At 36.0% G+C, this 24,477-nt stretch overlaps 1 protein-coding gene across 2 annotated transcripts in view; it reads right to left on the minus strand.

Annotated features, from left to right (window-relative positions):
* Positions 1-738: 738 nt before the first annotated feature.
* LOC121367815 (F-box/LRR-repeat protein 2-like) overlaps positions 739-24,477 on the minus strand; it is a 27,187-nt gene continuing 3,448 nt past the window's right edge. The window contains exons 1-22 of one of the 2 annotated variants that reach the window (XM_041492199.1): positions 21,655-21,681; positions 19,727-19,909; positions 19,285-19,379; positions 17,040-17,123; positions 16,468-16,582; positions 15,805-15,979; positions 15,223-15,309; positions 14,780-14,893; positions 14,268-14,365; positions 13,694-13,734; positions 12,972-13,047; positions 11,734-11,790; positions 10,883-10,993; positions 10,508-10,556; positions 10,011-10,057; positions 9,639-9,718; positions 5,892-5,997; positions 5,456-5,543; positions 4,835-4,969; positions 4,207-4,314; positions 2,534-2,593; positions 739-1,781 (exon numbers count right to left, since the gene is read on the minus strand). In XM_041492199.1, coding sequence (XP_041348133.1) covers positions 1,645-1,781; positions 2,534-2,593; positions 4,207-4,314; positions 4,835-4,969; positions 5,456-5,543; positions 5,892-5,997; positions 9,639-9,718; positions 10,011-10,057; positions 10,508-10,556; positions 10,883-10,993; positions 11,734-11,790; positions 12,972-13,047; positions 13,694-13,734; positions 14,268-14,365; positions 14,780-14,893; positions 15,223-15,309; positions 15,805-15,979; positions 16,468-16,582; positions 17,040-17,123; positions 19,285-19,379; positions 19,727-19,873 — 2,010 coding nt within the window. In that variant the 5' untranslated portion in view covers positions 19,874-19,909; positions 21,655-21,681 and the 3' untranslated portion in view covers positions 739-1,644. Of the gene's footprint in view, positions 1,782-2,533; positions 2,594-4,206; positions 4,315-4,834; positions 4,970-5,455; positions 5,544-5,891; positions 5,998-9,638; positions 9,719-10,010; positions 10,058-10,507; positions 10,557-10,882; positions 10,994-11,733; positions 11,791-12,971; positions 13,048-13,693; positions 13,735-14,267; positions 14,366-14,779; positions 14,894-15,222; positions 15,310-15,804; positions 15,980-16,467; positions 16,583-17,039; positions 17,124-19,284; positions 19,380-19,726; positions 19,910-21,654; positions 21,682-24,477 lie in introns of those variants that run through there. The other variant, XM_041492198.1, reaches the window with a different exon arrangement.

Below are 24,477 nucleotides of genomic sequence, written 5' to 3' on the forward strand. Positions count from 1 at the left end.
ATTTTTTTAATTCCTAAAATCTGTCAAACTGGTCTTGGCAAAGAGCAATTAAGTAACATTTGAAACATATTCGGTGTCTTCTCACTGTTTTGATGATCAGTAGGTGGAAAAAAAAATTTATGGTCAGCGAAAAATGGCCAAAAAATTTTTGGTACATTAGGTAACCGGTACCACACATATTTTAGTTTTTTGTGTTTAAAGCACAACAGCTATTGGATGTCAAACATTTGGTTAATTCTGACCTATAGTCTTCAGGGTAACCAACTACATGGTTACATTAGCAAGGAATCTCTTATATGTACTTTCCCACAGAGTGGGGCAGTGGTTGAGACATGAAAAACCCCCAGTTAGTTCACTCCTACAAATCAAGCATCTTAGGTGAGAGCTCTACTGACAGAATTAAATACTGCGTCTTCAATGTATAAAATTCCTGAATAAACTGGAATCTAAATGGATTTTTTTGCACAAAAACATATGATTCTTGATCAGTTAACCTGCAGAACGAAACTGAACGCCAGGTGAATAAACATGTGTCAAATAAATCAACAGATTCTTTCTTAACTGAAAAGTTAAAGTTTGTTTTGTTTAACATCACTAGAGCACATTCATTTAATAATCATCAGCTATTGAATGTCAAACGTTTGGTAATTTTTACATATGGTCTTTAGAAAGGAAACCTGCTTCATTTTTCCATTAGTAGCAAGGGATCTTTTATATGCATCATCTCATAGAAAGGATAGCACATACCATGATGTTTGATATACCAGTCGTAGTGCACTGCTTGAAATGAGAAATAGCTCAATGGGCCCACTGACAGGGATCGATTCCAAACCGACCATGCATCAAGCGAGCGCTTTATGTCCTGCCCCTTCTTAATTGAAAGTGCAAAGGTATTTTAGTCAGACTCGTAATAAGTCATCCTTCAAAATGCATTTCTTTTAAAAGCATCTGACAGTAAGGCTTAAGTAATACATATCCTCTACCAACTAATTTTCATATCTCCTACTTCCAAGGGCCATAACTTTGTCAAAAATGTCCAATCCCTACTAAAGTCACACTTGATTTGTAACTCTACATGATAAAGCTATACACAAACTTTCACCTCAATATATTGAGGCACTGTGAAGACCAAAGCTTCAAGAAAATCTTTGTGGGACAGACAAGACAAAGCCTCTAGTCCCCTCCAGAGGCCTATTACTCAGTAATAAAGTGTTTCCCGGAAATAGTTTTCAATATAACTTTACAAGGAAAGGAAACTAGCTTAAGCCAAAATGCTCAGAGTTCAAACACTTTATCAACCACATTCCATGACTTTTTAAAAGACATTTTCCATCACCTATTTAAGGATTATTCTGTCAGTGTCTGCATAATGTAATAACATTACAATAGTTTGATGAAAATTGCTGATCTTTTCATGTTATTTTTAATAGAAGAATGGGAGAGACCTTAATATAGGCATCGCCTGTTGGTCAATCCCCAACATTAATACAAATGTGAATAAATATTGTTTTTTTTTTTTAAAAGATTAAAAAAAGACGAGAAGAATTTCAGTTTAACAGTACGATTCCTAATTTGAACATGGTAACAGATAGAACAAATCTCCACATTTGAGCTTTCAGACATGAACTTGGTACCAAGAGTGTATCATGTGAGATCCCAGGCTTCCTCAGCCAGTGGGTCATCACCCAGGAGATAGTCATCTCGAAGGTCACTAAACAACCCAGTCTCCTCCTCCAGCCACGGGTCTTCTATCTCCTCAATACCAGCTGGCATGTAGGCTCCTACGTGAAAAACAAAACTAATTTATCCAGCAATCACTGTATACATTGGCAAGATATGATGACTAGAAAAATCTCTATATTTTTGGTCAGTGACTAAAAATATAGGTCATGTGACATAAGCCCGACTCGATTGCTTATTTCAGAGTAAGATACATGAGAACATTTCATAAGAGAGATGGTGGTAGGGGGGATGATGAAGGGGTCGGAAAGGAAGATGAATGTTTAATGAGATCCAAACACACTGTGGCTATCTAGGTGATGAGGATGTCCAACATGATAATTACAACACTCGGTCTGGAGAGAGAGAGAGAAACCTACTTTTGCTTCATGGACTACTCCTAGCTGATTACCAGCAAGGAGTCTTTAACAGAGTGCAAAATACTTGAACGAAAGGATAACTATGAATGGTCAAAAACATTCCGGAACCACTAAGTAAAGGTCATTTCACCCGACCCCAACACCCCACCCCACCCCCCTAAAAAACCCTCAGGTTTTAAAAGTTTCTACAAGACTATTTACATATAAACTGTGTTTTGTACTTGAAGGCAAGTGCTAAATCTTAAACTTCTTGTCTGTTCATAGTTTTGGCTGTTCTAGTTTATCTTGTTTAGGTAAAAATCAGCTAATGCTTTTAACTTTGTCCTATTATCTCATCTTATACAACCGTGTCTCATCAGTGTATTGTACAAGATGCTGGAAATCTACAATATGTGAAATAGTTCAACATCAAACAATAAAACATTTTGACCTACGATTTTGTAACGGGCGGTCTTCATAGTCATTTTCTTCTGCATCTTCATCACTGTTATGTTCTGGAAATAAAGAATTAAAACTGGTTATAAAGATGTGTTCCATCTGCATGTTTTCCTGTACATATTGCATGAATCTGTGAATCTGTGTCTGTGTTGATCATTTCCCTATACCTGCTATACTCATGCGTATACAGTCATAAATAAAAGTTATAGTTTGTTTTGTTTAACAACACCACTAGAACACATTGATTTATTAATCATCAGCTACTACCGTACTGGATGTCAAACATTTAGTAATTCTGACATATAGTCTTAATTGAGGAAACCTGCTACATTTTTCCATTAGGTCAGGTCAGGTCAAAGGGCTTAACATGTACATTTAGAAAGAAAGAAAGAAATATTTTATTTAACGACGCACTCAACACATTTTATTTACGGATATATGGCATCAGACATATGGTTAAGAACCACACAGATATTGAGAGAGGAAACCCGCTGTCGCGACTTCATGGGCTACTCTTTTCGTTTAGTAGCAAGGGATCTTTTATCCCACAGACAGGGTAGTACATATCACAGCCTTTGATATGTCAGTTGTGGTGCACTGGCTGGAGTGAGAAATAGCCAAATGGGCCCACCGACGGGGATCGATCCCAGACCGACCACGTATCGAGCGAGTGCTTTACCACTGGGCTATGTCCTGCCCAGCAACCTGTTTTAGTGGACACTTTTTCCATTAGTAGCAAGGTATTTTTTATATGAGCCATCCCACAGGCAGGATAGCACATACCATGGCCTTTGATATACCAGTCGTGATGCAGTGGTTGGACGAAAAATAGCCCAATGGGCCCAATGACGAGGATTGATCCTAGACGGACTGTGCATCAAACGAGCGCTTTACCGCTGGGCTACATCCCGTCTCGCCCCAAGTCATCCATAAAGGCAGAATTGACAGAAATTAATTACAAAGGACACAATAAGTCAGTTCAGTCTACTATTGATGATGATGCTTTCTTTCATATGTCATTTCTTATGGGATTCCACACATTCATTAAAAAACTTTGTTTTCTTTTAACTACACCACTAGAGCACATTGATTTATTAATCATTGACTATTTGATGTCAAACATTTGGTAATTTCAACATATAGTCTTAGAGGAAACTCACTATATTTTTGCCATCAGTAGCAAGGGATCGTTTATATGCACCATCCAACAGACAGGATAGCACATACCACAGCATTTGATATACCAGTCGTGGTGCATTGGTTGGAACACGAAATAGCTCAATGGGTCCACCGACAGGGATCGATCCCAAACTGCACATCAAACAAGTGCTTTAACACTGGGCTACGTCCCACGCCACACATCCATTAAAGCTGTATTTCACCCAACATATTCAAACACCATTACAAAATACAATACAAAATACAACTTCAGTTTTAAATAAACATGTGTATTATTGCAATCAACAGTTGCCATCAGCCATATTTTTAATCGCTATGTCTTTAATGCTTTACAAAACAAAACAATGAAATTTTTATGTGACCTAGATTAAATAGTGTGGCTAAAGTTCCATGGTAAAAAAAACCTAATGTGGATGGTCAATTCCAAATGGTTAAATATTAAAACAATTAACTACAGCTGAGATTGCAGCAGCTTTCAGTAACACTGTACCTGGTAGCAGGAGTTCTCTGTCTGGTCGCAGGTGATACACGGACCGATCATGAAGACTGATTATAATGTGTGCTGGTACAGTCACTTCTTGTAACACAACACTCGTACCTGCAATATGTCATTAGTCGGCTTTAGATCTCACTAATTTGGGCAGAACAGGATTTTTGTCTGTTCTGAGCACAGCAAAGTATCTTAGGAATTCAGAGTGGATGGGCCAGAAATTTAAAGTGGATTGGTCAAGAATTCAAAGTGGATGGGTTAGGAATTCAGAGTGGATAGGTCAGGAATTCAGTGGATGGGTCAGAAATTCAGTGGATGGGTCAGAAATTCAGAGGATGGGTCAGGAATTCAGTAGATGGGTCAGAAATTCAGAGGATGGGTCAGGAATTCAGTGGATGGGTCAGGAATTCAGAGTCAGGAGGAATTCAGAGTGAATGGGTCAGGAATTCAGAGGATGGGTCAGAAATTCAGTGGATGGGTCAGGAATTCAGAGGATGGGTCAGCAATTCAGTGGATGGGTCAGGAATTCAGTGGATGGGTCAGGAATTCAGAGTGGATGGGCAATGAACTCAAAATGGATGAAAACTGACCTCTGATCCAACATTTCAATTAAATTAACATAAAATACCTCCTAAAACAAGGTCTAATTGTTGGTTCTGATGACTGTGAATGAAAGCTTTGAGTGCCATGTTGGATATATACAGACATCCACTCAGATCCAGGTGGGTCAGGTTCTCACAGCGTTCGGCCAGACTCTCTACACCTAAACACAAATAAACACTCAAAAACAATGACAAATGGTAATATTATTAATTTTTGGCTTCTTTGTTTTTACATTATATGCATGAATCCAGGATAATAATAATAATAAAAATAAATCTGCAATACGAGCGATACAAAATAACTGGTAGTTTATTATATTTTTAAAATATTTTTTCAAGAAGGCACAGGGCCAAATTTACGTAGCCTGTTTTTCTTGAAAGCAGATGTTTAAGCACTGTAAATATATGTAGTTACATGCGTGTAACACATAACAGGCTTTGTAACTTCAGTCCACAATAATTTTTATCAACAAAGGGTTTTATACTATACAGAAATGTTATAAAGGTATATTTGTTATCATACAGCATACAATTACACAGAAAGTACGTAATGACAAACATTATAACTTCGACCAGACAGAGATATCTCTAACAGAAATACTTACTGTTACGACAAATAATTGTTAAATTTGTAAATCTTGAATTACCTTTATCAGTGATCTTACTGCAAGCCCTAGCTGTTAATTTTTGTAACCGACCATTAAGGGAAACAAGGTAAAGACTTTCATCTGTCACCTGAAAGCAAACACAAGCAGACAAAAGGTAACATATAATTTATCATCAAACATTAGAAACAAACTTTTCCATTACAATTCCAAAATATGCCTTATATGTTTATTTTTGGTTTATTTCAATGCAATATAAAATGCAACATTAATAACATCTTCAAACTTTGTTTCACACAGGAAACTTTAGTTTTGGTTAAAATGGCTCTCTCTCTTTTTTTTCTTCTCCATTTACGGATTATTTTGCCTAATATGATGGTAAATGTTGAGATCAAAACCAATATCTATCAATGAAATCAATGAATGTACTAGCTTTAATGTCATAACATGCATGCCATGGATGCCATAATAAACCTACCAAGTGAAGGTAGCTAATATTGAGAACTTCTAGATGTTCCAGATGTGATAATGCTTGAACACCAACATCAGTTACATTTCTGTAACAACTGCTTATGTCCACGTGTCTAAGAAAAGCAAGCACATGTAATAAATGATCATCACAGTGAAGCAAATAGTCTATTAAAGACTGAAACAAAATTTTCTGTTTTCTCTTTTAAAGCTGCTACATCAAAAATACTATTATAAAAAATTATTATTAATTTATTATTAATTTATAATAAACCATTCATATTAATTTTCTTACGCCATTCAATAACAATCTTTGGCTATACTTGCTAATCTAGGTCAGATAAAAATGTATTATTCTCCATTTTAACACTGAAGCTGTGGGCTATTCCAAGATTTTGTGTTACAAAGTATGTTGTATGAAGGCAGTAGACAATAACCTTTATTGTGATCTAACTAGCACATACTATATGACGTTACAAAGTTAAAGTTTGTTTTGTTTAACAACACCACTAGAGCACATTGACTTATTAATCATCGACTATTGGATGTCAAATATTTGGTAATTTTGACATATACTCTTCAAAAGAAGAAACGCAAAACCACATTGTCGTAACATTTGGAGAATTGATTTAATTATTGAATGGTGAGTCCGATAATTACCAAATGTTGCAGGATTGTTCACAATTCACTCTAGTCCATTGTGAGTAAGTGATAGGACATACCACCAAGGTCAAGGTCATCTGGAGTCAATACCGGGTGTGGCCTCCGCGTGTGTTGACAACTGCCTGGCACCGCCTGCCCATTGAAGCAACCAGAGTACGGATGACGTCCCGGGGGATGGTGGCCCACTCGGCCTGCAAGGCTGCTGCCAGCTCGGGCAGGGTCTGGGGCTGTGGTTGTCGCTGTCGGAGGCGTCGGTCCAACTCGTCCCATAGATGCTCAATTGGGTTCAAATCCGGTGATGTCGATGGCCAAGGAAGGACATTAATGTTGTTGTTCTGTAGGAAAGCCGTTGTGAGACGTGCTGTGTGAGGCCTGGCGTTGTCATGTTGGAACACTGCGTTGGCGTTGGCCATAACTGGAACGATGTGTGGCCGGAGGATCTGGTCAATGTAGCCCTGTGCATTCAGGTTGCCCTGCACGTGGACCAGGTCAGTTCTGCCAGTGTGTGAGATGGCTGCCCACACCATGACACTACCCCCGCCGAATCTGTCCACTTCCTGCACGCAGTTTTCCGCATAACGTTCACCACGACGCCTATACACGCGACATCTTCCATCATGACGTCGGAGCAGAAATCGGGACTCGTCACTGAACCACACCTGTCTCCATCGCAGTTGAGGCCATTGTCGATGAATCTGGCACCACTGCAGTCGGAGTCGACGGTGTTGTGGTGTTAAGATGACACCTCGAACTGGACGTCTGGCACGAATTCCTACCTCACGTAGGCGGTTCCGTACGGTCTGGTCGGATATCCTGCGCAAACCTGGTATTGCTGTGGCTGTGGAGGTGGCAGTAGTCAATCGTTCCCGAAGGTGGCGTACCCGGATGTAGCGGTCCTGCCCGGGGGTAGTGACCCGTGGTCGACCGGATCTAGGAAGGTCACGTGTTGATCCATGTTGCTGGTAACGGTCCCCCAGTCTGGAGATGGTGCTTGGGGACACATGTAATGCCCTGGCAACGGCCGTTCTGGATTCGCCTGCGTCTAGTCGGCCGATGGCATTGTTTCTCTGCGGTTCACTGAGACGTGGCATGTCCTGGATTGTCAACTGTCGGCCAGATACAGAGGCCAGGCAAGCGAACACCCTGCACTTTTATACTGTCGGTGTTCATGTTGCACGTGCAGACAACGCACGTGCAGTGGTGACATGGTTTGCACGTGGCTGCGTTTTTGCGAATATTCACATTTTGGAACTTTATTGTACAGTAGCTGCGTTTTATCGAATGTAACCGTGGGAATGTGTTTGGGACATGCAATGACCTTATATTCACAAAGCATGAACCGGTAGGAAACATAAAATCGGAGTTATAACCCATTTGTACCCTTTTGCGTTTCTTTTTTTGAAGAGTATATATAGTCTTAGAGAAGAAACCCACTATATTTTTCCATTAGGTCAGGTCAGGTCAATCTAATTAAAATTAGCTCCACTATTACATGTGGATCTAACACCAGCCCGTTGGAGCTCATGTCCACCAATCAAAACCTTACTTGCAGAATCCTGCCAGTGATTTAAAAATAGTTTGAAAACATTCCGAATTATCCTGAGGGTATACGATGTTTCATGTGAATTACGAATGTCCAGGTAACATTTCGTCTGTAAATAATAATTTAAATATTGACCAATCACACTTCGCCTTTTATAACGTTATTTGGGAGCATACAAATTCTAAAAATATCAGGCGAGTCTATTTTAGTGGCCGCAGTACAGCGAACCATACCAATACGTACGGGATGGGTTATCAGTCTGTACTTTTACATTACAAATTATTTATTTATTAAAAAAACTAAAAACTAAATCAGTCTTCAGTTTTACATTACAAATTATTTATTTTATAAAATAAAACATGTTTTAAGGCATTCGTAATTCAAACAAAAAATGTTGTATACCCTCAGGATAATTCGGAATGTTTTCAAATTATTTTTAAATCACTGGCATGATTCTGCAAGTAAGGTTTTGATTGGTGGACATGAGCTTCAACTGGCTGGTGTTAGATCCACATGTAATAGTGGAGCTAATTTTAATTAGATTGAGGTCAGGTCAGAGGGTTTTACGTGCACATTTAGAACAAGCTGTTGTAGTGCATGCACAGCCAGCTGTCCAGGACAAGAAAAGGGTTGAGGTGGATGGGAGAGGGGACCACCCGCACGGGCAGGTGCAAGAGAGCACCAGCAGCCCGACCGGGGTTGAAAGTGGGCAGGGTGTAGTTTTGGTGCTATGGAATTTTGAATGTCCCACAGAATTAAGCCAAAAAGAAAGGTTGCAGTTTTAATGAAGGAATTTGGGCACTTTTTGAACGGTGTGCCAAAAAATAAAGGGGAGCTACGTATAATTTTTTAACTTAGTATGCCGAGAGTAGCTCGGAACCTAGCCTAGTGATGGCTGTTGTTGTCTGTCTCCCTAGGTTGTGTCAGTAGTGGCCCTTAAAAGGGCCTGATCTGTTCAGATCATGGCAGGGCAACCCCTGGGATACTCGTTTCCATTAGTAGCAAGGCATCTTTTATATGCATCATCCTATAGACAGAATAGCACATACCACAAGTTTCGTAGATATCACCAAGTACATGCTTTTCGATTGTTTATGCTGTTACAAAATTTGACAAAGTTGCCTTCTGAATGGCAGAAGTTCTGAATATTCATGTAACACTGACAATCTTAGAACAGACTTTAAAAATTGGCCGTCTGTCATTAAATACTAGATACTACCACCAGGGGCATCCCTGATTTTGTATTGGGGGTAGGGAGGCCAGCGTGCGTGTATAATTCAATTCAATTCAATTTGATTTATTGTATCCATGTACTCCATGGGGTGGCAGACAATATATAATAAATGAATTTAATATGTAATGTAGTAAAAAGGAATAATAAATAATGACTGGGCATCTACAGAGCTAGCCTCTAGGTAGCACCTGAAATTCATATTAAAATTGCTTTGTTAGTTGTTTACATTAGTAAATCATGTTAAAAATTACAGCTTTAATTATGTTTTGTTAATCTATTTATTGTTTTTTTTAATAATATGTAGTAAAACAACCCACCTGAGTGATAAACAGCTATTTGACACAGCTGTTAAAACTTGATCAGTGATGTCCAAATTACTAGAAACACTCAAGTACGTCTGAAATAAGTTTTAATAGTAAATATTAGTTGAGTTGTAAATAAATACGATTCCAAGGTAATTAGTGATTGTCTTTGTAAAGATAATTAAATACGATTGTATTTTATGGATAATTAAAACTTGAAATATCATAACACCTTTTTTTTTAAATATAATAAAATTAAAATTGTGATTTATGAAATTTTATATAACACAAATAAAACTTACAAAAGATTACTTTTTGAAAGTAATCATCATTTCTTATATATATAAAAAAAGAAGAAACAAATATTTTATTAAAAATAAAACTTACCAGTTTTGTTAAATGTTGCATTTCCAACCAACTTTCAGTATTGACCACTGAAATTATTTTAAGAATATTTAAAATGATCTGGGTTGAAAATATCTGTGACATTATTAATTAGCATCATGGTTGCACACAACCACCTACTTTTGCAAGCAATTGAATTCAATAAATATTGAAACAAAAAATGTCAAGTTATGGTGAAATTTAGTAAAGTACAATTACTTGGTAATTAAAATGAGAGTAAAAATAATCTATATAGGATGATTACAAAACATTCAGTTAACTACTTTAAGCCTCATTTTGCCGTGCCAACATTCCACATGCACAACTGTTATTTTTGTAATATCAAATAACTTGGAAAGACTTTTTCAAAGTTTAAACTACTTATAAATATCGAAGACTTACTTCTTAAACTGGATTGTATTAAGCTATTAAATAGAAAGTACATAGAGAATTGTGCCACAAGTAGTAAATAACTATTTATTGCTTTCTAACAAATTTACCTGATGGAAAGGATCCTCCAACAGCAAGAAATTCAAGGTGAGATAATTTCTAAATGAAAGAATACACCACCAGTTAATTTAATAATGCATTTCAATAGGGAGTTAGGAGAACTCTCATAAAAAATTAAAATGTACTTATATACAACTGATTTCAAATTTAGCTTCATCAGACATTTCCTGGCCATTATGGCCAAAGAAAAATCAAACAATGGGTCTAATTTCTTTTAAGAGCACATGAGCCATAACTAACAGAATCTGATGAAAATATTAATTAATGAACAATTTCATGGCAAATTTTTGAAGATATGAACTTCCTTTATGTAAATTAACATTTTGTTAAGAATAATAGTAATTTTTCACTTAAACACTACCCACCTGACACACAGTCTTAATGCCGACATCAGTTAAAGCCACACAGCTGTCTATGTATAGTGTATTTAAGTCGGGGCATTTCTCTCCCAGCTTAGTTATGGCCACATCTGTCAGCTGGAAAATAATACTTGGTAATATCAGCAATACTATTATGTTTAACTTAAGAGTTATTCTTTTCAAACTTTCATTAAACTGACTCTGAATCCAAATGACATTCAACTTACAGAGTTATTATTCTAAAACTTTCATTAAATGAACTCTGAATCCAAAGTCTGATTCTAATGCCAGATAAGTTGCCTGCAGTCTAAGTCCAACTCTAAAGGTTTTAAAATGATGTGCCCAGATAATTCTACAAAAAAGATGGTCTTATTCACACATAAAAAAATCTATCTTTTTGGACAGATTTTTCTACATCACACACTGCATTTTCATATTGTTGTGTATTTTTTAGCAATCCTCTATGGCAATACAAGTACTTTTCAGTCTGTGCTTCATTAAGCTAATAAAAATAGCTTAGTATTTAACCCAGATACACTGAATGCAGAATACTAAAATCATGAACCGATATTTTCTTTTTGAAACATATTTGTTTGTAATTTCTGAAAACTCCACTACAAGCTGACATCACTTTGGATTGTATGCAGTAAAGCATAGTGACAAAAAAGACAATTAGCCTATAAATACGTTAGCATAGTATGATTTTATTGTGACATATATTTATAATTATAATGACAGTCTGTAATGTCTTTTAATTTTATTTTGCTGTGATGTAAAATATGCACATTGTATTTTCCTCATAACATATGATCTTTAAATAGTATTAAAATAAGAATTAAAGTCTTTTTAATACATACACTACAACAATTGCTCAAAACAGCAGTCTTTAACGTTTGCCCCAACATGTGGAAACACTGAAAAACAGAGGACAGTCTTACAAAAGTGTTATATGTTATATTAATTTTCTAAGTAATTTTCATTCAACAATTTATATACGGTACTTTTATGAATTACACAACAACTGAAACATATTCCACATTAGTGAAACATAAGTGCAAGAAAATATTATCAAACTATGGCTGCCTTTTAATTATGAAATTAAGTACAAGGCAAAGTAATGAAAACAAATGTTTACGTATCTTGCAGAATCTGATTTGATTATTTTATTACATGCAAGCATATCTCAATGATGCAACTGCCATTGCTAAATATGGTTATTAAAGCCGCACACCCTAGTTCCATCCAGCGAAAATAAATTATAATTTGGTTAATCTACAAACCTGTAACACACTTAGATCACGTTTTTATCAAATGGAGTGAAAAAGCAGGTTTTTATATCGATAAATACCATGGGAATCCCCATGTCCCAATTGCTTGAAATAATTTTGAAAGTTAGTATTCTGATGTCACCGGTAGATGTCGCTCGAAGCACAACAATGCCTACGTCACGACAAATTTCACAGACTTGGGGTGCGTTCCTTTTACCTCTCCTGGACATGTTCCAACTGTTCTGTCCTGGTTGTATCCCCTCTCCAGATATCGTAAGACTTAGCAAAATTATTGGTTTTAAGGGTTTGTAACGTTTTGTATGGAGACACTTACTTGTCTGAACTTTATTGTTACTGAAAATGTTCACGAACTGTGAAGAAAAATCTCACAAATGAACAACAAGCAAACGACAACAAATCGGATGTTGATTGTGCGAACCGTGCACGAGAAAACAAACCGAACCAAAATGATAACAGTCACGTGGTATACCAACATCTGTGACGTTTACACAGGAAGATTCCCTCTAAAAATAGATTGGACCTCGCTTGCTTAACGGTTTTTTCTCGAGTGCGCGCGGCATTTTAAGAAATAAAAAAAATGCATTTCGTGGTTTTACAAACATCAGGATTACCAGGATTACCAAAAAGCACTTAAGGTGAATGGAAATGTGTATTCTAAATAATAAAATGTAAGTAAAGTGCAATTTTATTTGTGAAAAAATGGGTTTAATAGCGAAAAACAACGCCGTAATGGTTAACAACTAGCCGTAACTAGGGCGTGTCCCTTTAACAAAAGAAACACCTGAGATTAATTTTCTTGTGCTCACCTTTCCTGTGATTCTGGAATTGCCATTTATGTCAAGATACTCCAGATTCTGGCAGTTATGCAACAACCACCACAACCTATATCATAATAATAATGATGTTGATGGTAATTAATAATGATAATAATAATAATAATAAATAACAATAATAATAATGGATCTATATAATAATTATAGTAGTAGTATTAGTAGTAGCAGTAGTAGTAATTAATAAAATAAAATAGAGTATTCTATATGAATTTTTAAATGTCCTTGGTTAAATGTTTAGTGATTCAAATATAAATAATTATATATCAGTTATTAAGCATTTGCTTTCTAAAAAACATTAAACAAACAATAACAACCCATAATTATATATAAACTGTCTTAATGTAACATAATAAACACAAAGCAAAAGGTTGCAAAATACTACTACTACTACTAATACTACTACTATAATTATTATATAGTAGTATTAGTAGTAGCAGTAGTAGTAATTAATAAAATAAAATAGAGTATTCTATATGAATTTTTAAATGTCCTTGGTTAAATGTTTAGTGATTCAAATATAAATAATTATATATCAGTTATTAAGCATTTGCTTTCTAAAAAACATTAAACAAACAATAACAACCCATAATTATATATAAACTGTCTTAATGTAACATAATAAACACAAAGCAAAAGGTTGCAAAATATATTTAACATTTTTGTTTTATTACAAAGTTCAAACATAATCAACTTACCCCTTTTCACCCACATTGAAACAGCGCTGAAGCCTAACCCACTGAAACAGAAAGATCAACATCCAAATTAATTCTCATTTAAAATCATAAATATCAAATACCTCCATTGTGTTATTAGGCAGGAATATTTATGACAGCATTTCTGCTGTGAAACGGCATTATTATTATTACATAATATAAGTCTAAGAATTAGTTTTAAACAAAATATTTGATCCCCAAGATTAAATATTTATATATTTTAATTCTAGAACTTACCAGAGACACAATGAAGTCCAAGTAAAAATTCTGAACTTAGATTTGCTAAACTGAAATTCAACACCATTTGTTCAACAATATAAGTATAGATGATGTGAAACAGTCATTTCGTCCGAGATTTGCTTACTGCATTTCAAATTCATCCAATTTGAGTCAATTACGACTGTTTCAAATGACAACCACACTAAAACCTTCAACTTTTAAATCTCAATTGGTCTATATTATTATCATGATGTAAGATATCCAATTTATAGTCTTACAATGCATGTACTTTGACAAATGTTTGTACAAAAACCAGAGACAGACAAAAATGACTAACCTTCAACTTGGTACACTTTGTGGACAAGCTCTGAATAGATTTGTTTGTTGCAGCCACTCCAGATATATCCAGCTTGATCAAGTCTGGGCAGTATCTAGCTGAATCAAGAGAAATACATCAGTAAAAAAAAAAAATATATATATAATTATATATAACTAGAATGTTTCACTTGATTAACTTATTGTGTATGACTTTGGTTTACAATAAGATAAAATGCAAGTTGTAATTACCTATAATGTCCATGGCATTATCGTTACCTAACTCTTAAACTATAAAAGCTACTGTAAATAGTGGAGGGGGGGGGAGAAATGTGCACATATAAATTTCACATTGTTCATGTCTGACCTCAAGTCGCATAAATTATGCACGTGCATTATTTTAAATGCAGATACCAACAGTCAACAGTTGTTCATATAAGTTACACATCGTGAATATACACAAAGGCAGGTATTCGCAAAAAAATAGTAATATGTCACAATATATTAATCTGAATTACTGCAAGTTGTAATTACCTATAATGTCCATGGCGTAATCTGTAAGAAGGCGTGGTGAGGCGGACAGATCAAGAGATCTCAGGGAGGATCCACACCGCTGGAGGATGGAGTTCAACATTTTGTCCACTAAACCTGTTAGACAATAACTCATTATGCAAAACACCTTAAACATTAAACAATCTACAACATAAACAAACAAAAATAACTGTTTACTCATAGCTAAATGTTAGAGATCCATCAGTTTGTATAAACAAACAAAAATAACTGTTTACTCATAGCTAAATGTTAGAGATCCATCAGTTTGTATATTCAGTAATTCATTTATAATCTGTCAGAAAACAACATAGGAATTTGTCAATCAATGAGTTTCAATCAAAGTAAAATAATAACTTAGTTATCTTCCTTTGTGTTAATACGATAATCAAAATAAAAACTGAAGATAAGAAAAACCAACAACTAACCACCAAAATGACGGAACATGTTGACAAAGTGAAGAGTTTTTACAGTTGCCCAAGTCTGCAATGCTAGATTCCTCCACCGGTGACAAACTAAAACAAACATTAATGTCACAGCTTATTTTATTGTAATAATCTAATATACTGAAGAAGAAAAAGCATATCAGTAGAAACAATATACAGTCAACCATGTGCCATATTTAACTTATTTAATTTTAATAATAAATATGAGTGGAAATAATATTTAATATAATATTTAGCTTGAATTTATTCTCATAATCTAACACACACAAAAAAGGCATATCAGTGGAAACAACATTTGGTTGACTACATACTATACTTCATTGAGAAATATACTAAACAGACATTTTTCAGAATGAACTGTCTCTTGCCTAAAATAAACTTTATCAGTGCATTGTGATGAACATCTATAGGTGCAACTATAAACCAAGTGTCAATGATCTAGGATTATAGTTTGCGAGAAATTAATCTAATATATATACATATATATTGGAGCAGGAGGGGGTTTCAACACCTAACTCCCCCCAGCAAACACACCTTGAAATATGAATAAAAATAATACCTCACCTCGTTCAATTTTTGCTTTATCTCTAATAGGTAAGTAAGAAAAGATTTCCACAAGTAGTTCATCACAGAGGTCATTCAAGGTCATGGATACACGTTCGGATGACATCAAGGCATGATCTGGTGATGTACTGCTGTCAACAGTCACGTCAGTTTGCTTGGAGTTGCCGTTTTCAACCTACAAGATTTCATTTATTAAAACCTTAGTCATCAGTTTGTTCTCTCATGTAGTCATCTTTTATGATTGTTCCACATAACTACTGCACTGTTGAATACTCAGAAATCATATTGTCTACTCACCACTTATCATAGCCATGTGTTCGAAACCCCAGTGGTATATGGACACATTAAACCAGTTAATAATAATAACATAGCCATATTTACTATGAAGACTAGACTCCCAACTGAAGCAAAATTTCCAACTATAACAATTCATAAAAAACCCAGATGGGTTTGTTTTTGTTACATAACTGCCTTGTTCATTGCTCATTCTAGCCTTAAGAATTAAATTTAATACAGAACTGATAATAAGTATAATTAATATAGTATTCAAATAAAACCATTAAAAAACCCGGTATTATTGGTATGTTATAAAACAGCGGGCAGTTTCCCTGACAGCAACATGTTGGATGAATATTAGACTTATTTTTAAAAGACATGCAATACCTCTCGAACAGCTTGTGATTCCCCATCACTTGCATTCTTGTCAAAATTGGGCAGCGACTGATATCTCTTAAACGATGTTCTCTTTGATTCTTCTGCAGGATGGACACGCAAAACTCTGAAAGTTTATAACAAAGAAACATAAAACATAAAATTTCAAGTCACACCAAAGTAAGTATACAGCAATATAAATAATATTATTAATTAAAATCTGCATTTCAGAAGTACAAACATATGCATTAAAATCAACATCACAACTCTGGGTTCAGTGGCATAATAATAAAAATAGGTTTTAACATTGGTTAAGTGTTAGATTCACACCCAGCAACCAGGGCTCACACTGGAAATAATTTTGGTTTAGCCAATTTTCAGATATAGTATAGTATCTCCTTCAAAATTATTAAAATGTGGTTGATTTAAGAAGAAGACTAAATGTTGTAGCCACTTAAGTATAAAAATTATCAACTGGCTAATTTGGCCATGTACAGGGTGAGCCCTGCCAGCATCATTTTCAACACTGAGGTTTCAAACTACAAAAAAACTGCAAGAAAAGTAAAATGACATATATACGATACCTTCCATCTAAAACAAGTTCATCATCTGTCGCCTGCAGAGCACGGTCAGCATCTTCTGTTCTCTTAAAATACACAAAAGCAATTCTGAAAAATAATAAACAACATTCACACTACAATTTTAACATGTTGGGATATACACAAAATTAAGTCATATTCAAAAGCATTGAAAAGATGGTATATACAAAGAATACTACATGAGCCTATTTATGGCTCTAGTATTTGTTGTTAACTTATGCATTAGGAAGGAAGGAATGTTTTACTTAATGACACACTCAACACATTTTATTTACTGTTATATGGCGTCAGACATATAGTTAAGGATATTGAGGGAGGAAACCCGCTGTCGCCACTTCATGGGCTACTCTTTTCGATTAGCAGCAATGAACCTTTTATATGCACCATTCCAGACAGAACAGCACATACAACGGCCTTTGATGTACCAGTCGTTGTGCACTGGCTGGAGCGAAAAATAGTAATTGTTTCAGGTTAACTCATATGTCACAGAGTAATCAATTTTTATTGTGGGTTTTTTTTTCACTGGATGGTATGGCATTGGTGATCTGGTTATCACCTAGGAGAAGCCAGTCATGTGTCTTTAAATTGTTATCACACAGTTGTTTTTAGTATGAGTTATAAAACCTTAACGATTAATTTTCTTACACGTTTAAAAATCCCAATCGGGAACTTCTTTCTCTCATCTTGGTAACATTTTTATGGCCAAAAATAGCTATAATGAGTTACTGAAAGTAAAAATTTTAAAATTTTTAATACCACCACAGAACATTTTAGACTAAACCCATTAGGTTTTAAATGTAATGTAAATGTTACACTTTGGTCTATACAGTTAGAGAAGAAACCTGCTGCAGGTCCTCTTATCAATTAACAGAAAGGGATATTACATATATAGAAATTCAGCATATGTTACAGGCTTTGAAGAATTGGTTTTAATGGGAAAAACGAAAACAGGTCTACCCAATGAGGAGAATAATTTCTGTGATTCATCACACCTTAAACAAAAAGAAAGAAAGAAATGTTTTATTTAACGACGCACTCAACACATTTTATTTACGGTTATTTGGCGTCAGACATATGGTTAAGGACCACACAGATTTTGAGAGGAAACCTGCTGTCGCCACTACATGGGCTACTCTTCCGATTAACAGCAAGGGATCTTTTATTTGCGCTTCCCACAGGCAGGATAGCACAAACCATAGCCTTTGTTGAACCAGTTATGGATCACTGGTCGGTGCAAGTGGTTTACACCTACCCACTGAGCCTTGCGGAGCACTCACTCAGGGTTTGGAGTCGGTATCTGAATTAAAAATCCCATGCCTCGACTGGGATCCGAACCCAGTACCTACCAGCCTGTAGACCGATGGCCTGCCACGACGCCACCGAGGCCGGTTCACACCTTAAACAAGTGCTCTACCATTGAACTGCATCTCTCTCCTTTCAGGAGCGGGATGTAGCCCAGTGGTAAAGCGCTCGCTTGATGCATGATCGGTTTGGGATTGATCCCCGTCAGTGGGCCCATTGGGCTATTTCTCACTCCAGCACCACGACTGGTACATCAGTACATCAAAGGCTGTGGTATGTGCTATCCTGTCAATGGGATGGTGCATATAAAAGATCCCTTGCTGCTAATCGAAAAGAGTAGCCCATGAAGTGGCGACAGCAGGTTTCCACCCCAATATCTGTGTGGTCCTTAACCATATGTCTGACGCCATATAACTGTAAATAAAATGTGTTGAGTGCGTCGTTAAATCAAACATTTCCTTCCTTTCTTCCTCCGTCACTCCTTACAAGTCAGGTTATCCAATGCTAGCTATTTATTTTATTTTAATAGTCCAATTTAAATTTGTAACATTATATAAAACTATGAATCATTAAACAAAGGATTTTTTCATTTATTTTCTTTATTATATCCTGAAACAAGTAAAAGTTTGTTTTATTTAATGACACCACTAGAAATATTAATCATCAGCTATTGGATGTCAAACACTTGGTTATTTTTGGCACTCTCTTAGAGGAAACCCACTGCATTTACAGCAGTGGATCTGTTTTATGCACTTTCCAATAGACAGGACAGCACATATCCCAGCCTTCAATATACCAGTCTTGAGGTACTGACTGAGATAGGGAAAAACCCAATCAGAGAATGGGCCCATTAAGGTGGTTTGATCCTACAATGTAAGCACCTCAGGTGAGCGATCTACCAATATACAAATATTTATGAAATGTTTACCCTCTAGAATGGTGTTTTATGTGATCCATAACTATGTGAGTCTTATACACATTTCCAAACTTGGAAAAGAATGATGCTAGTTCTTTCCTCTGTATCTGAAAAACACAAAAAGCACAATAAATGATTTTGTCAACACATTAAAACAAGAACTTTCATTGGAATTCTTCAGTGGAATTCATGTAATAGCATGAACATTAACACCAACCAAACATATATTTACATCAATTCCATCATCTAAACTGAAGGCACAATTACAGTTAATATTTTTCCACACAATCGATTATGGATTTTTATAATCGTCATCAGATCGGTAGAGACAAACCGATCAATTTTCAATTAGTAATCATCGATCACTGGGACATCTCTAAATGTTATGATTGATAAAAACAGCTTCAATCCGATACCAAACGCTAGTACTATAGCACCCAGAAGTAGTACATACTCTGTATCCCAGGTTTCCAACAAAGACTTTCTTGTGCAAGTTAAACTTTTCTGCAGCATTCTCATTGGAAAAGTCTGTATCTCTGTGATCACAGCTATTTTCTTGCATGTTGCTTTCCATATCTTCTTCAGCACTTGTTGATGTCATTTTGTACTTCAGTTAATTCTAAGCAGTGTGAAGTTTCTATCAAGAGATATAAATATACAAAGACATTATTTTTCTGGTAAATAGCATCAATAGATGTAATACATGCATACATTTATGTTAATATAGGGTTTATTGTTGAAATTTGATCAATTTTGAATAAAGAATGGAACTATTTCGACTTCCCAGATTTAACATATTTTGTTAAATTTTAAAGCTGCAATTTTCTAAGCATTTGTATTATTTAAGTACTTAGAAGACCAACTGGTGCTATAGCTAAACAAAATTGCTTTATTTAACGATACCCTAGATCATATTGATTTATAATGGATGTCAAATATCTGGTTATAATTTATGACTTGTAGTCTTAGAGGAAACCTGTAACATTTTTCCTTTATAGTTAACCAGCAAGGAATCATTTATATGCAATTTCCCACAGACAGGACAGCACATACCATGGCTTTGACATACCTGTCGTGGTGCATTGGTTGGGATGGCCAAAAAAACAAACAATCAAAGAATGGGTCCACCAAGGTGGTTCGATCCTATGACAAAAACATGTCAGGCAAGTGCTCAACTGACCGAGCAAGATCATGCCACAGGTCATTTTGGACAAGGTGCTTTTTTACACACGTGTAAGAGTTAAAGTTTGCTTTGTTTAACAACACCACTAGACCACATTGATTTATTAATCATCGGCTATTGATTGGACATCAAACATTTGGACATTTTGACATATAGTTTTAGAGAGGAAACCCACTATTTTTCTATTAGTAGCAAGGAATCTTTTATATGTACCATCCCAGAGACAGGATAACACATACCATGGCCTTTGATATACCAGTCGTGGTGCACTAGCTGGAATGAGAACTGTGTAAACGAGAACTGTGTATCAGGTGACCTATTGTAGATAAATATCATCTCCAATATATATTGGAAATAACTTTTTAAAGACTTGCCACGAGTCCTGTAAATATGTTTTAAATGGAAAAAAGGTTTTTGGGGATGTTCGTTAAATAACATTTATCGTACAACTTGTTTTAAAGTGTATCCAACTTGCTTTTGCTAGATAGATATGTTTTTTAAACAACTCACAAGATAAATGGTATCTAATGGCTCACTCATGTAGTATTCTCTATGTCCAGTTTTTTCTTGTGACATTTAAACTGGTCATTCATTTAAGACAAATGTCATGACTGAACTTAAGATTGATAAATAGAGGTTATAACTGGAGTGTGTTTCTAAATCGTCAATATCATATATTAGGAATAAAAATTGTATTATGCAAGCCTCTGGTGATATATTGACTATTCTGAAACATACAAGGGTAATAATCTCTTTATCATATAATCTCAAGCTTGATACAATTTGTTTTTGTAAATTGCATATGCAACTTTAATTCCATTCAGCCATTACTCGATATTCAAATGACATAAGAATATGTGACACAGTGTAGTTTTGAATGGAAATGACATCAAACTTGAATGAAATCATTTTTTATATCCTTACATAAAAATAACCTAGTGCATAACGTTTTTGGAACACTGTACAGTTCTCAATGTAAAGTTGCTATTGAAATGTTTTTGTTTGATGACCATGAAGTAAAGTTTGTTTTGTTTAACGATACCACTGTAGCACATTGATTAATTAATCATCACCTATTGGATGTCAAACATAATTTGGTAATTCTGACACGTAGTCATCAGATTGAAACCTGCTACATTTTTCCTAATGCAGAAACGGATATTTTATATGCACTTTCCCACAGACAGAAAAACACGTACCACGGCCTTGATCTAGTTGTGGCGCACTGGCTGGAACGAGAAAAAAACCCAGTCAGTTGAATAGATCCACCTAGGTGGTTTGATCCTGCGACACAAGCACCTAAAGCGAGCACTCAACCGACTGAGCTAAATCCTGCCCCCTTGATGACAATGAATGTATACCTCAAGTATGGTATGTCACTGTAGTGCATTAGACAATTATAATTATCATTTGTTTAAATGTCAATAAACGGTGTGTTCACTTCTTTCTTTCTTAATGATTATTAGAAAGATCCCCTCTCCAAAACAATAATTGTAACCCTAACATGATCCTGAACGTAACTCTAATTAGTTTATATTGTATAGAACTGAGGAAAGTTTTGGAAGAGTTGACAGTATCATGTTGTCGGGTAGCCCGAGTACTCTGACTTTAAGAGAGCTAGATGGACATTTGGACATAAATACGCTCTCATTACAGTCAGACCAAGCTATGAATTTTTTTGGCAATAGCCGACCACCAAAAAGTAGTCAAAGATTTCCGCTCTAATACCACAGCAATCCTATGTTTGAGATCAAATAAATTTCCATCGACCATTTTTGAACTCCTTGATTTAAAAAAATTCAGATATTAATCACTAATACACACTACAGAAAGAAACGCGACAGCACCCACATTCAGCTAAGCTTCAGCAAACTCCGGACAGCAGAATTCTAAGTTCACCGACCTATATCATGACGTTGCGTTTTCCAGGGACCGTCTCATACAATAATAAGACAAGTGCCCTACAATCACCAAAAAAAGTTTGTTCTGTGTAACGACACCACTAGAGCACATTGATTCATTAATCATCGGCTATTGGATGTCAAATATTTGGTAATTTTATCATTGTGTTAGAGAGGAAACCTGCTACATTTTATCATTGGGAATGGGAAAAACTTTTAACGTGCACATTCAGAGCAAGCTGTTGTAGCACACGCCTGTCCTGGGCACAAGTACCGGCCTCAGCCAGCTCCTCCGTCCAGGACAGGAAAGGGTTGGGGGTTGGGTGGGGGGGGGGGGGAGAGGATGAAGGAGGGACCGCCTGCACTGGCAGGTACAAGGTAGCACCAGCAGTCCAACCGTAGTAGGTAACAGGCAGGAGGTGGTATGGTGCTATGTAATTTGGAATGTCCCGTAGGATTAAGCCAAAGGGAAATGGTGCGCATTTTAATGAAGGAAGTTTGGCACAATTTTGATGGTTGTTCTTAAAATAAAGGGTAATTTTATCATTAGTAGCAAGTGATCTTTTATATGCACCATCCCACAGACGGGATAGCATATACCACAGCCGTTGATATACCAGTCGTGGTGCACTGGATGAAGTGAGAAATAGCGCAATGGACCCACCGACGGGGATCGATCCCAGACCGACCACACATCAAGTAAGCACTTTACCACTGGGCTGTGGACAATCACCAAAGTGACAGGAAACAGGAAACAGGAAATGTTTTATTTAACGATGCACTCAACACATTTTATTTACGGTTATATGGGGTCGGACATATGGTTAAGGACCACACAGATATGGAGGGAGGAAACCCACTGTCGCCACTTCTTGGGCTACTCTTTTCGATTAGCAGCAAGGGATCTTTTATATGCACCATCCCATAGACAGGATAGTACATACCATGGCCTTTGATGTACCAGTCGTGGTGCACTGGCTCCAAAGCAACAGAGTGGTACACACACACACACATACACATACAATATTACATTCATGTTTTCTCAAGGTGAAAAAAGTATTTGATCTGTGAGTCGTATGCCTGCTTTGCATGTGTACCACTCTGGCATATCAAAGGCCGTGGTATGTGTTATCCTGTTTGTGGGATGGTGCATAGGCCTATAAAAGATCACTTGCTACTAATCATAAAATGTAGCGGGTTTCCTCTCCAACACAATGATACAAACTTTTTTGGGCGATTGTCGGGCACTTGTCGTATTACTGTATAAGACGGCCCCTGGAAGATGGAATGGCTGAGTGGGCGATCATGTGACGCAACGTCACAATATAGGTTGGTGAACTTAGAATTCGGCTGTCCGGAGTTTGCCGAAGCTTAGCTGAATATGGGTGCTGTCAGGTTTCTTTCTGTAGTGTGTGTATTAGTGATTAATATCTGAATTTGTTTTAATCAAGGAACTCGAAAATGGTCGATGTAAATGTATTTGATGTCAAACATAGGATTGTTGTGGTATTAGAGCGGAAATCTTTGATTACTTTTTGGTGGTTGGCGAAAGCCAAAAAATTACATATTGATTATCATTATTACATAGCTTGTTCTCTGACTGTAATGAGAGCATATTTATGTCCAAATGTTTGTCTAGCTCTCTTACATGGTACTCGGATTAGTTGTCGGGGTAGGACTTTCCTTTGGCACTGTCACCGTGCCACGTATAAAGAACATATACTGTATACGCAAATATGTTCGCGAATAAAATATACCGCGAAAATCGTGAACACGTTGATAGCACCGCAAATTTAATTATGCACGAACTTATTTCCGATTTGGTATAATATTATTTACCTTATAATATATAGTCTTATCTCTACACGCCCAACCCATATCAGAATCAAGCAGTCAGAGGTCCGCAAGGTCACATGATTCTGTAAACCTGCCTAGACACGTGGATTTGATCGAAATGACACACATTTGGGTGCAAGTCTCTTGTTACGTAATCTGAGTTTTGTTTGTTTTCTTTGTAAACTTGAATGGAAGTTTGTTGGTACCACCAATAATGAAAAGTTATTTCTTATGATATTTGCATTTTTTAATGTTCTGTATCGCATGTGCGTTTTCCATCGATAA

This window comes from Gigantopelta aegis, chromosome 3 (assembly GCF_016097555.1).
Source record: "Gigantopelta aegis isolate Gae_Host chromosome 3, Gae_host_genome, whole genome shotgun sequence".
Lineage (NCBI taxonomy): Eukaryota > Metazoa > Mollusca > Gastropoda > Neomphalida > Peltospiridae > Gigantopelta > Gigantopelta aegis.